Source organism: Accipiter gentilis, chromosome 12 (assembly GCF_929443795.1).
Source record: "Accipiter gentilis chromosome 12, bAccGen1.1, whole genome shotgun sequence".
Taxonomy (NCBI): domain Eukaryota; kingdom Metazoa; phylum Chordata; class Aves; order Accipitriformes; family Accipitridae; genus Astur; species Astur gentilis.
The window spans coordinates 21,545,287-21,562,265 of record NC_064891.1 but is presented as its reverse complement, the minus strand read 5'-3'; the positions used below and the strand labels follow the sequence as shown (position 1 = coordinate 21,562,265).

The following is a 16,979-nucleotide window of genomic DNA, read 5'->3' as shown; positions in this document are numbered from 1 at the left end:
ACTTGTGACTGGAAACAAGTGTGCAGGTGATCCCATCACATCTACGTTTTAGCTCTGTATAGACCTATGTAACAGTTCATGAGTAATTTCACACTTGAGAGCTAGCTTTTGACTGCAGTTGTTGACTAATAGGAAATTGGCTGGTTTATCATGAATTTATTATTGAATTCAAGTTTTTTCATGTTGTGAGCCTTTTGGTTGGTTTTGGATTTAATCTAGCCTTAAGTCAGAGTTTCCTTTTGTTTCCAGTCGTTTGTGTCTAAGCTGGTAAGTCTTTGTTAATTTGGAGCACACTGTGTTCAGTATTATTTGTAAAAAATGGGGCAAAAAACCAAACCCAAACCGCTTAAGTCTGTTAAGATATGAAGGCTGTGAAAAAAACAGCCACCAGGGAAGATGTCTAGCAGAAATATAATGATCATGCTGAAAAGCATTTTTTCAGCAGAAATAACGTCATTCATTGGGATGCTTCTAGGATAAAAAGAAGCCTTTCTGCTTTCTATAAGGGAGTAGTCACCAAGAAGTACATGTGAATTATATTTTCAGAGGTCTTTCTCCAGCCTACCTGCAGCAATAGAGTGTCAGCCAAAGCAGCAGCCAAACAGCTAAATAGAGTTTTTTGAACATATTCCAGTCGGTGAATAGATTTAGGCTTCAGCTTGCAACTAAGGTGATTTTTCAGAAATCTGTTTTCTTCAATGCTTTTTTCACAATGTTGCTGAATGACTTGCATCTTTTTTCAAAGGCACGATTAATTCCAAGTTGTAACAATTTAAAAGATCTTAAAAAATTTTCCAGGCTCATAGGTTTTATGCAGCTGTAACCTCACTAATTACTGGAATTACTCACAATGTATAGTTTAGATTTGCTTCTGGTTAGCAGGAGAATCCTATGTTTGACTTTGCCCTACACTTTTTAAGAGCCTGAGAACCGATAGAGGTAATGTTAGTATAAGAATTTGCAACACTAAAGCAAATGAGAATTGTGTGGTGATTTTGGTTAGATTTGAACTGCACACTAGTAGAGAATTAGATCCTTTAATCCAAAAGTTTCAGTGCTTATTTCATCCAGTGCTGAATAAGTCAGTTGATCTCATGGTGTCACCCTTCTGTAACACAAGTATATAATTATAGAGCAAAATGCAATTTTTATTTTAAAAGAAAAATGTTAACCAACATAATTTTTAACAACAACAACAAAACCCCCAAAATGCTAGCAGGATACAATTTTCTATTTTATTAAATTGCCTGTTTCAGTAAGTAGAGGCTTCTTATATATCTGAAGTACTTTTTTTTTGCAAATTTCTGTTCATTATGTGGAAAATCATCAAACAAGTGGAGGACAGAGTCTTAGTAGTTCTGGATGTGAGGAACCTTTTTCTTGTCTGTTCTTACCTTGTCAAGTATCTATAAGCAATAAAAACTTTCTGAGATTAGATGTTATAATTTTATACTACAAAGCATATTGCATGCAGCACAATGACTAATTTTGCTAGAAAAAATAATTAATGAGCTGGAAGCTTATGGCTTCATGACCAGTTATTATTTGATTACCTTTGTTGTGTGGAAACAGGGGATTTGCCAGATCACATAAGAATTTTACAGAATACTTCTAAAGAGTTAATTTTCTAAACCAGAAGAAAATTACAACCTAAATTTTGTTGGCTTTGTACATTTTAAATAGCATTACATTCATAATTTGATTTTTTTTTCAGTTTTTCTTTGTGTAATACAAAGTAACTACTGTTTTTAATAAATTATTTTCCTGAAAGCAAAGAATAGAAATTTAGTCACAATTTGAAAATATTTTTGCACCATCAATCAATGTATAATTAATGATATAGTCCTTATGTGATACTACATGTTGCCTACATTTACTAGGAGATGCTGAATTCAGCTTCTGCTCATGTTTGACGTCGATAGGCACGTCCTAGCATTGTTAAAAAGAGTCAGTAATGTGAGACTACAATGTGACCCGCCTAAAGCCTCCCAAAGAGTTATTTTCACAGCTTAATCCCACTCCAGACAGGAAAGTAATCTCTGAGAGTTAGTAGTTAGCTTAATTAGGGAGCTGGTGTGCTAAGACACAGGCTGTGACCCCTGAACTAGCCTCCAGCCTCTTGGAAGGCATGTGCTGGTCAACTCTGGAAGGTCTGGGAGAGTGGACCATTGTGGTTCACGTGTGATGTACCTCTGTCCCTCGTATCTGCAGCTGAAAAAACAGACTGGCTTTGTCCTGAGGTGATAAAAATATTCTTGAGCAACGACCTCAGGGAGTTCTAGCTGTGTTTTGCAAACTGTATGTAATATTCAGAATACTTTTTCTGTAACGCAGGGGGGAACATGTTAAAGAGCCAGCCATTTCGACTGAACTGGGCTTGGATTTCACTGGAGAAGGAGAACTACGTCATAGATGAGAACTCCAAATATCTGGAGGTGGCCATCAGACGCAGAGGATATCTGCAAGAAACCTCTTTTATCAGTAAGTAAATCTTTAACGTTTGAAGCTTCTTGCACTGGAAAAGGCAGCTGTTAAGGAGCTGTTCCATAGTTGCTTGTTCCTCTGTTTACATAATAAATATCTAATAATGAGAATAACAGTGGTATAGATTTTTATTGCTCAGATGTCGCTACGTGTTTCATTTTCCACTGCTGCCACCCAGAAATCTAAGTGAGTATGTATATTCGTAGATATAAGAACAAATCAATAAAATGAGCTTCTGCTGTTTGCCCAGTGTATTTTTCCTGAAGTCACTTGCCAGACAACAAAACAGAAATTGGGATACTCTGCTTTGTTTATTTTGGCAGGAGGATGCATTTTGTAACATGTTAAATTTAGTTATAAGTAAACAAGTAAGTTCTTAAAGTATCTGGTCCCTGCTTGCAGAACCAAGTTGTGGAGAAGTTAGTTACAACTGCTTACTTTACAAGGGCAGTGTTGTGCTGGCCTTTGACCTATGAGAAAATCTGAAAGCTACTAGAAATTCTCGAAGGGTCGTCGGCAAGCAGAGGTGGCAGGTACAGAGCACACTGAAGTTACGAGTGTGCTGTCATGGGAGAGCAGAGTACCCAATCGTGACAGCTCTGCAGAGTAAATAGGAATCATAGAAGTCTTTGCACCAATGGAGCGACTCAAGAAGCACTGAGCAGAAGGGTCTTTTTCTCTGGGATTTAAAAACAAAAAGAAAAAAGATTTAACATTTTAGGGTTTTTATAATTTAAACCCAGGTATGAAAATATTTGCTTTGCACAACACAAATCTATTGGGCTATTATCTGAGTATTACTTAAATCAGGAATTTAAAACCTAAGCAGTTCTGGAATAGAAAAACTGTGGGAATTTAGGAACTAAATCATTTAGGAATGATCTCATACTTCAGAGCCTTCAGAAGCTCTTTGCTAGCCATCAAATTCCAACAAACACGTAGGCCATTGACTTGAGAGGGATTAATCATTCTGAACTGGGGGGGTAAAGTGACTTATAATTGCTGGTCTTGAACCTTAATAAAAAGATGCTCATATATTTGAGCTAATGCTGCATTGAAACCCAAAGGCAGTAATGAATTTCAAAACCCCATGGTGAGTTACAGATCTTTGCTTCATTACATCCACAGTTGGATTCTGCCAGTATGTGTGCACCTTCGATTAAAACAAACAAGAAACCTAGGTATAAAAATATGCAGGCTTAAAAATGTGTAAGAACTCTTTGTATTTAAAAAATCTTGAGTACCTTCCTATGATATATTTTTCTGTATGATACAGTCTCATTTTAAAAAAAAAAAAAAAAATAAAAAAATTGAGTCTTTGTGATGCATTAAGTAGCAAAAGCGGAATGAATCCTTATGTCAACTGTAGCATCCTGCACGTGAGTTTCCAATAAAGCACGTTCACATTTCTGGATATGCAACTACCCTCTGTGGTTTTTATTAAGATGAGAATGTGCAGTCTTTTAAACTTGTACAATAAAAAGCTTCTGCTTGGATAATACCCCAGCAGAGAGGATGGATATGTGACTAAGTATTGCAGTTTAGAGTTACACAAGGAAGAAAAAATGGGGGTGGGAAAGAAGGAGCAAATTTGCATAGTGTGGTGGACCTAATAAACCCTGAGAACGTTGTTCTGTCACACTGAGCTGCAATTCCACATCGAATGTCCAGTTTTTTACTCACCTAGCTAGGAGAGCATCTGCAGAAGCAAGACTTGGACAGATGGCAAAAGTCCTTAGGGCTTATTCAGTGTACAGGTAAAAGAACTTCCCCCATCTTAAATGTGTTTAAGTACAGTACAGATACAGAGCAGTAACAGAAACTGTAAGCACAAAGTATTAAAAATACAATGATTAATTTCTCTTTGAAGGAGTTGAGCAGTGGAGTTGGGTTTTGGTTTCTTTTTTTTTAATGTGGGTGGCTAAATTTTGCCTTCAACAAAGCCTTGAACACCTAAACTGATATAAATAAATTTCTTAACAGGCTGATATATCTTTTCTGAAGGCATAACTGGAAAACTTTTTCCACAAATTTTTATATAGATGGGAAAATTGGCCCTGTTGAACAATTCTGTTCAGTCATATTTGATAAATAGCCTCATGCCTTATTAACTTTGTTGATTCTTGTATAGGTTTTAAGTGCCCAGCAGGTGAATGGAATTTTTCATGCAAATACAATTCTTTATACACACAAATGTTGGCAGGACCCTACCTCAACTATTTTTTTTATTATTTTTTTTTATGAGCAATGCAACAATGTTAGAGAAAGTGTGATATAATCATCCTTATTTTTTTCTGAAGGTCAGTAACTGCCAGATTAGCATTTTAAAACTATTTTTTTGTTGTGGTTGTTTTAATTTTATTAAAATACTGAAATGCATGGAGAATAATTCCTCTGAATTTTTATGCAGGTATTGGAACCAAAGATGGTACAGCAGTAAAGGATAAAGACTTCAAGGGCAAATCTCAGAAACAAGTCCAGTTCAATCCAGGACAGGCTTTGGCCACCTGGAGAGTGAGGATATTTGCAGACGATGAATATGAGGCATCTGAAACATTCCAGATTGTTCTGTCTGATCCGGTTATGGCTGCCCTTGAGACTCCAGCAATAGCAACGGTTGAAATCGTGGACCCTGGTGATGGTATGTATCACTTCTCATTCCCTTAGAATTTGTGATTAGGTGCAGTATTGTTCACTTGTGGGTCCTGTGAGTACCTGTATACCTCATCTGTCTTTGCTCTCTTGTGGTTCAGCTCTGTCTTAAAGCTTCACCTAGCTGAACAAAGAATTTGTATTTCTTATTAAATCTCTTCCCTGGCTAAATTGATCCTGTGTATAATGTCATAGAGGTGTTCAACCTTGGTCCCCTGCTTCTCTCATCATGTTTTTCTTCAGTGTCTACAGTGTATATTCCTCAGCTGGAATATAGAGTAGAGGAAGATATAGGTGAACTTCTGATACCTGTTAGAAGATCTGGAGATGTCAGTGAAGAGCTGATGGTCATTTGTTCTACACACCAAGGTATGTCATATAGCCCGCAACAGATCATTCAGCATCATATTCGTGTTTAGGTAAGTAAAAGAGCAAATGCAGTAGTTAGTCGGCAAGTACTGCCAGTAACTTCAGTAGCTGGAACAAGTGATTATTGCAGGCAACTTATGTGTGTCTAGTTCTCTGCTTAAAGAGTGTTTTAAAGTCCAAAATGTAGGAGAGTGTGTGTGTGCACGCACATATATATGCATACATGTACGTACACAGGTATGTGTATACACATACACATACCTGTGTACGTACATGTATACATATATGTATACCTTTTTTCGAAAAGGCATGATTTTTTTATCCTGAAGCTTTTCCTGCTGAAGAGGAAATGCCTGTCCTTGCAGTGATTGTTTAGAGGGGAAAAAAAGGATTCTGCTAGTCTTAAGCCCTGTACCTTTCCTGTTGTTGAGGATCTGACTGATCATTGCACATTTGTATATACCCTGAATGAGAACCGAGGTCCCCATTGTGGGGCTTTTCCTGTTGTCAGTGTTTTGCTTTTTGACTGTGTAGCTGGAAGAAGCCAAGTCAGGGCTTCAGCTGATTCAGCAAGAACTAATATTTCAAAATTGACACACTGCAGGCATTGAATATCACTTTTTGTTTTAACATAACTGACACAGAAGGCTGCATGAAGCAATGATCTGTCTTAATGCTTTTTATCTCATTTGTGAATCTGTGTTATCAAAGAAGGTCATGTACAGAGTTGGTCATGAACCACAGACATGTAGATTTAGAACTAAACCATTTCTAAAATCAGATGAGATTTGGGGGTTTTGGTTAGGTTAGAAGCCAGCTATAAAGTTCAGATCACCATCCTGTCTTCACTTGGATATTCAGAGATGTGTGAATGTAAGTTTGTGGTCATGCACTGACTTTCAGCATGGTGATAGTCACTCAAACACTATAGTTAATACAGACAGGTAATTGATAATATGATTCTTTCTTCAACTCATTTGAAACTTAAGTTTTCCAAATACAGTTCTTGACTGCAAAATAAGCCTGTTATAAACTGAAAAAGCAAGATGGCAGAGGAGAGAAATTATTACATATTGTAAAAATACTAGATATTATTAAATATATCAGATAACTCTCAATCAAAACTAAAATGTGTATTCAAAAGTATATTTAATAAAGATAAGGTAATGGGCATTTATAAATGAAACCAGGTTTAAGATAGAGGCTAGCATTTATCCTAAGCAGTGAAATATTAAAGCTTTGATTGAAGAAACTGGTTTTCATATAGAAGTCTTCTATCACCTAGTCATAGCTTGAGATACCAGCATTCTGTATGCTTCATGGGCAGGGAAAATGGTGGGTCATCCTCAGTTCTATGGCTTCCTTAAACTTCTGGTTCAGAAACTCCTTTTAACATCTTTTGTTTCTATTACACCCTTACCTGTAGGAGTTAGCCTGAGTGGTTGGCAGGAATCTTCAGAGTGTCAGGCATTCAGAGGTCATTTGTTCCTTCATCAGGGACTTATAAGGGCTTAAAAGAATTTTCCCCTCTTTTGTTGTCTGTTGAGGCACAGCAAATCTTACCGAGTTACTTAAGGTTTTTTGTCCTTGTAGGTTGTCAGTCTGTCTGGCCTTAATAACGCTAACCATTTACCCAAATGCACAATTGCTGTAATTGTTGTCATGATCTGTGTTTTTCATAAACATCCTGGAGTAAAATAATTTTTCTCAAATTTAAACATGATAAGCATGGTAAACATGACACTCACTCTCATTTAATCTTTCTCAGCCTGCTTAATAAGTGTCTGACACATTACTAACCCCTGGCCATGGTAAAGGAAGGTAACCAATGCATGTTGTGGGTACTTAAGACCTCTGAAAATCAGGCCCCCTAATGTTCTCAGAATTATGTGGGTTAGAAGGGACCTTGATATCTGCTCCTCAAAGCAGGGGCAGCTGTGAGGTGGGACAGGGTTGCTCAGGCTTTTGTCCCCTGAAAATCCCTGTGGACCCAGGGCAGGCTGCTGAGGAACTCCACTTGTAACTGGCCTTCAGGTGGAGTACAAACTATTTACCACCGCTCTTTGATCCTGGTGATATAGCTGGTTTTCACCCATCTAGCAGTGCACCCAACCAGGTAGTAACATCCCAATTGGCTACAAGGATGCCAGTAGTGCAAATCCACAGCAATTCCTAGGCTCATATTGCATTTGAGCCTTACTTTGTTTTTAACAAGTATTTCACACAAATGAACAGAGCAGAACTAAGAGGGAGTGATTTTTGCCCCCCACGTTCTAAGAATCACCCAATGAGGTAAATGTGAAGTTCAAATTTGCATTCATTTGTTCAGGAAGAGTCCTCATCCTAAAGTCCCGGTGACTTTCATAGGCATTCTGATCCATGAAAGAGTAGTGTGTAGAAGTGAAAAGGGAAAACATCTTGCCATTTTTCGGTGCAAATGTTACGAAATGTGGTCAGTTGTGTGTGATTGTTAAATGGGGTGTGGCTCCACATCCTCATCTTTCAACAGCAAAACCTGTTTCGGGGTTTTGCCCCTTGCCTCTCCTAACTGCTCTTGGACTCTTCTTCCCTCACAAAATTCCTTTTTATTGTGACCGTTGAACTGCTGATGGAGCTGTGCTCTACATAATTTGTATCAAAGCATATTTTTGAAAGGTGCTTTTTTTTTTAATAAGTTGACTCACTTCTCTCACATAGTGGAAGTGCAGCCCCACAAAAAAGTTGAGTCAGGATAACTGGAGATAATAGTGAATTGGGAGCAGGAATGGTTTCATGAGGGTGCTGGGTGATAATAAGAGCCCTCTGAGCCACTTTGCTACTGGAGAAGTTGTGATTATAGATCGGAAGAATTTATTGTGCTTCACTTGTTACCAAAGCACATTTATTAGTCAGTTCCAGCATAAAACATTTTTTCTGTGTTTTTTGCATTTAAAGGGCAGTTTTTCTTCCACTTCTTTAAAGAAGTCCTGAATCCCTCTAATTCATTTTTTGTCGTCTCTCCTCATAGGTTCTGCTACTGGCACAGTACCATCCACTGTCTTGTCTTACTCTGACTACATCTCACGTCCTGAAGATCATAGCAGCATTGTTCATTTTAATAAGGATGAGACTGAGAAAATCTGTTGTATTATCATTATTGATGACTCCCTGTATGAGGAAGATGAAACCTTCAATATTTCTCTGAGCGTGCCAGTGGGTGGCCAAATTGGCACTGAATTCCCAAGCACGAAAGTAATAATCTTGGCTGACGCAGATGATGGTGAGTATGAAGAAGCAATTTTGTTTTGCTGGGACTTTCCTCTGTGGAATTTTTACTGATTAAATAATCTCTTCCACTGTGTTTTTGTTTTTTAAACAGCTGAAAACACGAGTCTAGGATTTGCATACTCGATAGAAAAACTGGCAGAACACACATGAACTATGTTTAAGATACAGTGTAAATATGTATCATGCACTTTGGCTTACAGTGATTTGTTATTGCAGCAGGAGTTGAGGGTTATATTTTATTTTCTTTACCGGCATAGGACTAGATGGCTGTTTTATTACTCTGAGGTAGATCTGTGAGGGTTAGATTTACTGTTACTGTAGCAGAGACTGTGAATACAGTAGCTTACACAGGTATATGATTAGTTTTGTGACAATATTATAGATGAAAAAATTTGTAGGCTATCAGATAAAGCTAAAGAGTAGAACTAGTTAATAGAGGCTAATTTGGCGTGCACAGTAATTCCCAGTGTGTCAAGATTAGTGCACTTTTAAGGTAGAAATGCAAGTCTTCCTTTTTTATTACAAAGTTGGAGACACACAATTCAATTCAAGAATTGATACTATTGAACAGAAGCAGAAGAAAAGCCATGTACCTTATTGTCATACTTCTGCTTGTTCTTTTAGTCTCTGTCTAAATCTTTCTTGCTAATCCAGTCTTGTGAATATAGTTATGCTGAATAAGGCAGGAGTTTTGTACTGTGATCAGGCAAATCCATGATATACAATAGTGGTCAGGTTTCATATTTGAGCTATACTGAGCTGATTCTTTGGAGCTTTTGATTAACTTCATAAATAATGAGAATTTAGGGGCTGATTTCTGTGTTCTGTAATAAAAAAGTAATTTTCACTCTGAAAAAGTGAAGAAAAGCAAGAAGCTAAAGATCTAGGAGAGTATTTCTATTAGCTACTGTTTATTTCTACCCTTTTGTATGTATTGCAGAAGTCAACTAGTCAAAAAAGACACAGTCAAATTGATGAGGGGAAAATGTTGTTTCCTCAAACAGAACATAAATGGGCCAAAATAATCACTGGTGTAATTCCTCTGGGGCCAAAGGATTTATATCAGAAGTGAATTTGCCATAAGAATGAAGTTAATAAGAGTATCGTGATCTTCAGCTTGATGAGATTTGTTGAAAGGCTTCTTTATCCTTTTCAGAGAATAGGGAGAAAATAATGCAAAATTAAGCCATTGCGGCAAAGAAAGAGTTGTTTTCCTTAACCAGGTTCAATGACCAGATTTTTATTTTCATGGAAAACAAAATTATTTATTATCAGCAGATCAAAACTGCTTTCTATGCAGTTTTTAATAGGTAGAAAATTGTCATATATATATAAAGCTAAATTACTATGTAGATAATTATTTCATATTAATTGACAGAAAATTATCATGCTCCTTCTTTTCAATACAAGTTTGATAGGTTTTCATATATTCACTTGCTTTTTTTTTTGTTAACAAAGCTTTCTACTGCAAAATACTTAACAACCTATCATCTGATAAATTCAGGGTAATTCTAAACTCAGCCTATGTCATATGGAAAGATAGCCAGGGCTTAAGCTCAATTTGTTAAGGAGTGTGCTCTGAAATGAAAATTCCCTTAAGAATACATCACTTTGTAAGACTATTTCCATTTTGAATAAACAGGCAGGGAACAAGTTGCCACTCTATTTTGATCTGACCTGGCAGTAGACTGCTGGTATTGGACTGATTGACAAGAAACTGGACAACTTTCTTTCTCAAATGTGTAAAATTTAAGTTTCAAAGAGTAAAGTTTCACCAGTTTTGGTTTTCTGCAGAATGATACCTTGAGCCACCAAACATTTCTAATACTTACACAGCACTGTAAGTGTATATACAGTGGATAAGTATATATACTTACCACTCCTCCAGTAGATAGTCCTACAGTCTATTAAAGTGAAAAAAAAGATCTCATAGCCATATGCCTGGTGGTGTCTGAAAGATGAACGCTTTGGGGTTTTTGTTAATACCGGGCAAAACAGCTTGTTTAAACGGATAAAATTTCCCATTGTAAAGTGCAATATGCTAACAGCTGAAGTATGCAGACCAAACTTGGAATGACTTTTAGACTCAGCAAATGAATAAGGCAATAGTAAGCCTGAAAGTGCCCCTTTCCAACCAGAAAAAAGCTGAGCACAGCTTTGATATGGGATGTTGACCGCATTTGCACAATCCTTTGGTCAAGTTAGTCATGATGAGGTGCGCTGTGATGCCTCTAACAACAAGGACTAGAGAACCCTACAAGGAGAAAAAGAAAGAAATTGAGAGACAAAGATTAAAATATATATTAATAGAACTATTCCCAGCATTAAGGGATAACAGTAATCCTGTGTTAGCCAGCCCTAGAAAAAGAAAAGGAAAATGCATAGTTTTTTTATTAAAACCTGATAGTGTTCCAAAACTACTTGTATGGATAAGTGACCATACACAGCATAAATTAATGTTGATTCAGGCCATGACTAGCTTTAGTATAAATGAACCTGGAACATGATACCCATTTTTTTGCATTTGTAGGCTTTTTATATTACAAATTTTTACAAAAATGTCCGTAATACTGGCACCACTTCCACAATTTTAGTTTTATGAACTGCTTAACAGTTCAAATAAAAAGTAGGTAACCCTGCAGCAAAGTACTAGGCATAGTTCTTCATGTGTAATGACCTCAGCTCTGAGGTCTGAACCCCTTTATTTGTAAATGCAGATGATAAAAATATAGCAGGGATTGAGTAAAGGGCAATACAGCAGATAAGCTTGAATAATTACATCGTAAGTACTTAAAAACCTACAGAAGTGTTAGACTACCTCAGTGCAGTCAATGGAGGTTTTGTTGATAGCAAGATAAGGCCTTCTGACAGTGTGAAGCTATGACCACATACAGAGATACATGCAGTATGAATGTGTTCCTTGCTATGGCAAGCAACACAGGAAATACTCCTCACCCTTTTTCTAAATAAAAGTAATTTGGGAATGGTTACTTTGCTCTGTTGTTTACCCATGATGAGATTCTGTGAACACTCTCTGACATACTCAAACACAAAGAAAGCAGGTTATTGCTTGGTATTAGTATTGGTATTGCTTAACATTAGTAAGCTTTGAAGTAACAAATATATTTCTTCTCAACAATTTAAAAAAAGAAAGAACTTCTGGAGAGAAAAGGCTTGGGTTTCTTAGGCCAAAGAAAGCTGTATGTAAATGCTACAACTTTAATGTCAATCATTTCAGTGCTGCCGCATATCAGTGGAAGTTGAAGAATTAGTTATATTAAGTGATCTGAAATGTTTTTACTACCATTAAGCTTTACAGCAGGAAGGAAAGCCACTTAAAGTGTCATCAGGGAAAGCAGTCAGTTATGTTAGAGTTTGTGTTAGTGGAACTACTGCGGTTTAAATATTTATACAGAATGATTCACAAAGCATATAACATACTTCAGAAAAAACGTTCTATCAAGTAAAGATAATGTTGCTGTAAGGTGAGATAAATACCAGGCATTCAAACATTATTAAATTCTCTTAGTCACTATTCCCATTTTGAACCTCCAATACCAGAGCACGAGGAGGAATGGAAATTATTTTTGTATTGCTGGCTTTTCTGTTGAGATGTCTTAGAAGAGCTTCATAAAACTTGTGAGATCACTGGTATCCATGGTTCTGTGTGTGTGTGAGGCTGGAGGAGAAAGCAGTTTCTTGGGTTTATTGTTTCAGGGTTTGAGGTTTCTTATATATATTCTGCTTAGGTCTCCCTCTCTGAAGGGCCTTACCTTGCTGCATTTTTAAAGAAATGTTTCTGCATAATGGCCTTATACTGGAAAATTAAGCACACATTATAGTAACTTTTTTTCTGTGAAATGCATTAAAATTTTCAGTATTAGTTCCGTACGTGGGGCTATTTTCATCTCTCGCATTACAACTGTAGACACTTATCCCTATTTAGCATCTGAAGGATTCAAATTTCCATCATCTCTACTCAGCTGTGATATGGTTTGTGCATTATATGGAAGAAGGCATTGATCAAAGCTTGAAGTAGGGTTTGAGGCATATGCCTAGGGACACCTTAAAGAGAAAACTCTTTATAAAGAAGAGAGTCCTAAAATTTTGTTGTCAATGTCATAAGGAGAGGCCTGCCACATCAGGTGAAGATCCATAGCTCCTCATAGAGTCATGTTACCTGCCCATAAAAAACAGAAACCACTCATGATTAGGTCTCAAGAGCCTTCAGAGTCACCAGTTTCGTATAGCTTAGTGCATGAAAAAGTTTAGAACTTTAAATATCTCTAAAACTAATTATTACTCCCCCTTCTCATAGCATCATAGTAACGTTTAAATGAAGGGAAGAGTTAGTTCAAGAATTAAAAAGAAACAGCGAGTTAATAGTCAAGACAGAAAGTCTATCCTTTGATCTAGGGTGTCTCCAAGCCAGAGAACAATGCAGATTTTGTAGTAGACCCTTGATGGTAAGCCAGTAAGCTCCCAGTTGTGTATCTTTTTCCTATAACATGTGCGCCTGGGAGCACTCTGTCCCTGTCTAGCTGAACAAAGGGGCCAGTTCTTCAGTAAACAGCTTTGAAGAAACAGGTGCAAACAGCTTGTGGTTTTCTAAGCAAGCAAAAATGCACATTACCTCTTTGCTTGTGTGTTTAAGTGGCATCAAAGGCAGAACAGGTTTCAGGACCACAGCTTAAAAAAAAAAAAAAAAATAATTGGCTGGCTTTCCAGGCCGAACTAACACTTAGACCTATTATTTTATAAAGGAAAAATGATTTTAAAGGAAAAATGATTTAAAATTAATAGCTTATGGCATTTCATGATTGAAATCACTATTGTTTACTAAAGATTACCAGTTAGCTCAGATGCTGTTCTGCTTTCTTAGTTAAATGTTCAGTGATTAATGTAATGATTTCTTTACTGACCATCCTAAAAGGGAAAGAGAAGAGTATAAATACATGAATGATCTCCACTTCTAAAACTGCTTTTCTTTTTCCTTTTTTTTCCTTTTTTTTGACTTGATTATTTACAGTCCTAAATAAGGTATCTTTAAAATACATTGCCTTGATAGAATTTAAAGGGTACAGAGGTTTTCTTTGGGCCCCATAATAAGAATGGATTGTGTTTCAGAGGCAAGTGATTAATTCCCTGTAATAATTGAGTCACAAGTGTCATCTTCCTTGAGGGCTGGACCTTTATGTTTAATAGCACATTGACTGATGTTTATTATCCCTACTGTTTTGAGGAGAGTAGGCGTATCTAGATTGGGGATTCAGAAACTCTGAAGACACAGAAAATGCTGTTGAATATTTCACTGGTCACAGTATCTAAGGAACAATTTTCTCTCCTTGTACTATATTTATATGGGAAACGTTCATCTGAAGGATTTAAAAATAAAGAATTATAGAGATAATATTTTTTTTTTCTATACCTTATTTTCATCTGCTTGTGCTGGAAATGAACAAAAGTATTTGCTTACTCAGTAATTTTCATTGTTAATACAATAATATTGAGAAACTTTGGATCATTGCAGCAAGCATTTCAAGTGCTCAGCAGGAGAATTACAAAAAGCTTAGTACTATTTAAGATGACAAATTACAGTGATTATAATAGAAATGGGAAAGAAGACTGTAATAAGAATGGTATGACTGATGATTGCATTTCCCTAAGCCATATTTCAAAACAAAAAACTTGTTATCAAAAGGAGCAGCACTGACATCTGAAGTTACAATGCTACAGTTCATATAGTTGTAGACACAGTACGCACATTCAAGGGGGGGAAAAGTTACTCTTCCAATTTAGGAGGCTGGTATTTAAAGGCTAATTCAAGATAGTTATCATGGACTGCAGTAAGTGTAACAGCCTGGTCTCTTAAAACTTCAAAAGAATTTATAACCTGTACTTGAAAATCCATTAAACTGTGCCTAAGGGAAATTGATGGACTTCTGATATTTGAAAGCAGATTCCTATGTAAATAGAGAAAATTAACCAGTCTAATTTTTAAACTAAATTTAGAATCTTGGACAGTTCTTCCAGAGGGGAAGAAAGAATGGGAAAGAATAGACAATATTATATTACAAATATTTTTTATTTTTTTAAAATGTCAATAATAATTGTCTTTTAATTACAAAGATTCTTGATTAGTCTTGCCAGACTGAATACTTTGCAGTGATCAGCTTCATGAAATGTGGCCAAAATTGTAGCACTTCTTGTCAAATTGTGTTTTTCCAAATGATTTTTCCACTCTTGGTGGGGGACCCCAATGATTTTTCTGGCCACTTAGTTGAAGTAGGATCCTGGTCCCAGTGACACCGATATAACCCGGAGTGTTGCCGTTGCCTTGTGAAGGATTACTCTTTCAGTGCTTTACACAAGTTGGCTAAACAGAACTGTAACAACTTATAGGGCATCATTAGTCACTTGATAATCCATTAGATGTGACAAAAAAGCATGTAAATTCGGATATTTAGACCCCTACTGTTCTCCCCACCATGTAGGGAAGACTTCAATAGTAAAAATTGCATAGCCGGTGGGAAGGGAATGTGATTGTCTTCAAACTCTTACCTGTCATGGCAGGGGGGAAAATGCCAAAACTAGCAAATAACTGATCATTAGAACTGCTGATTGGGGGGGTGGGAGGACGGTGGGGAGAAAAATTTGTGTTGGAGTACTACTTTAGGCAAAGCAAAATTTTCTTTGAAAAAAGCTTGAAATATTTAATTAACATAAAATGAGACATTGTTTGACTTTCAATTGTGATACCCTTTTTCTTAAAACAATACTTCAAAATTTGAAATTTTTCAGGAAGAAAGCTAGCATCTTCAATCCCCTGCAGTCCTGATGAATAGATCTGTCCCTCAAAAAAATCACGTTTTCAAAGAGCTTTGTGTTTTGTTAAACTATCTAACCCATCACCAAGTGTCTAGTTGCATTCTCTAACCTTTCTCTTGAGTTTTGCATGCAAAAGCTTTGCTTTGTCAGACATCCTGCTGGGCTGTCTAAGGAAGATATTGTTTTAGCCGGTTTAAAGGTAATTTATCAAAAGGTTGAAAATAAGTATTAATGCAGTCCTGCTTGGAACACTTGTACCTTCCTTAATACTCTGTGCTGAAGAACTCGTCTGCTTCTGCAGCAAGTCTTTGTGATTATCAGGGTCTGCTCTGATGGTAAAATAATGTGAAGGTTCACAGTTCAGTGGCTCAAGAAAATTACAGTAAGTATCCAAAGGTGCTGCAAGCTGGAGTGGCAAGGTTCATGTAGGTTTAGGGCCAGATGGTGTTCTGATGTTTTTATATATACATGGAGGAAGCAAATAGTGCCTCTAGGCAAATATAATATTCTTAATTAGCTGAGCAGTGCTGTCTGTCCCTGTTGACAAAAGAACTCAGCTAGATATTCTCCCCCATTTGCAAAAGAACATTTATTTAGGTTGGGGAAGGTGAGATCCAGAATGTAAAAATTACTACTAGGAAGAGGCACTTTTCTTTTGAGTTGCCTCACGTTATATAGAAAAGCCTGTATATTTTTCTGTGCTCTACTTGGCACATTGAGTCATTGGAAACTGTCTGTCCCTTCTTTAAAAATGGCTTTAAGTTCAGTAATAAACTGAGCTCTGGAAAACAACAGATAGCCAAAAATAAAAAAGTCTTTATGGACCATGGTGTAAGCTCCCATTTCCCCATCTGTAGGAGACAATGATCACGACTTCTAAAGCTTTTCAGAGTTCTTTGAATTTCCCCAAGAGGTACAATAGAAATGCAGCGTATTAGATGAGTGCCAGGCATTTGTGCAACTGCAGCGGTTCTACTAACGAAGATATTGGCCATTGTGCTAAAATAATGTTGCTGTGGTATTGGAGAGATTCTCTGCATTGTGTTAATATAGATTAGTAATAATATGCAACACAGACAAAATGTGTCAGGCTTTATTAATAGTGATAGCAAGATAAAGCCTACTATTGTTTAGGTGACAAAAGTAAAGGAGGCCATGTATTGAATTTAGCAGACTCTATCCATTACTTAGTAAAAGCAGCAGGTATAACGTGTCTCCAGTGTGTGCTGCTTCATTCTTCTTGATGGGTATTCAGACAGGCGGCTAAATTGGCGCTAGTTTGAGACAGTCTTGTGATGTTTGATCTCTTACGCTAAACAACAGAGTCTGCTTAAACCCAATTTAATATTGACCTTTTCCATGACCCGGATTGTGCAACT

At 36.7% G+C, this 16,979-nt stretch overlaps 1 protein-coding gene across 1 annotated transcript in view; it reads left to right on the top strand.

Moving 5' to 3' along the window:
- Positions 1–16,979, top strand: part of FREM3 (FRAS1 related extracellular matrix 3) — a 73,081-nt gene that overhangs the window by 32,430 nt on the left and 23,672 nt on the right. Inside the window, exons 3-6 of the mRNA XM_049815575.1 lie at positions 2,335–2,481; positions 4,895–5,125; positions 5,380–5,505; positions 8,513–8,764. Coding sequence (XP_049671532.1) covers positions 2,335–2,481; positions 4,895–5,125; positions 5,380–5,505; positions 8,513–8,764 — 756 coding nt within the window. The remainder of the gene's footprint in view (positions 1–2,334; positions 2,482–4,894; positions 5,126–5,379; positions 5,506–8,512; positions 8,765–16,979) is intronic.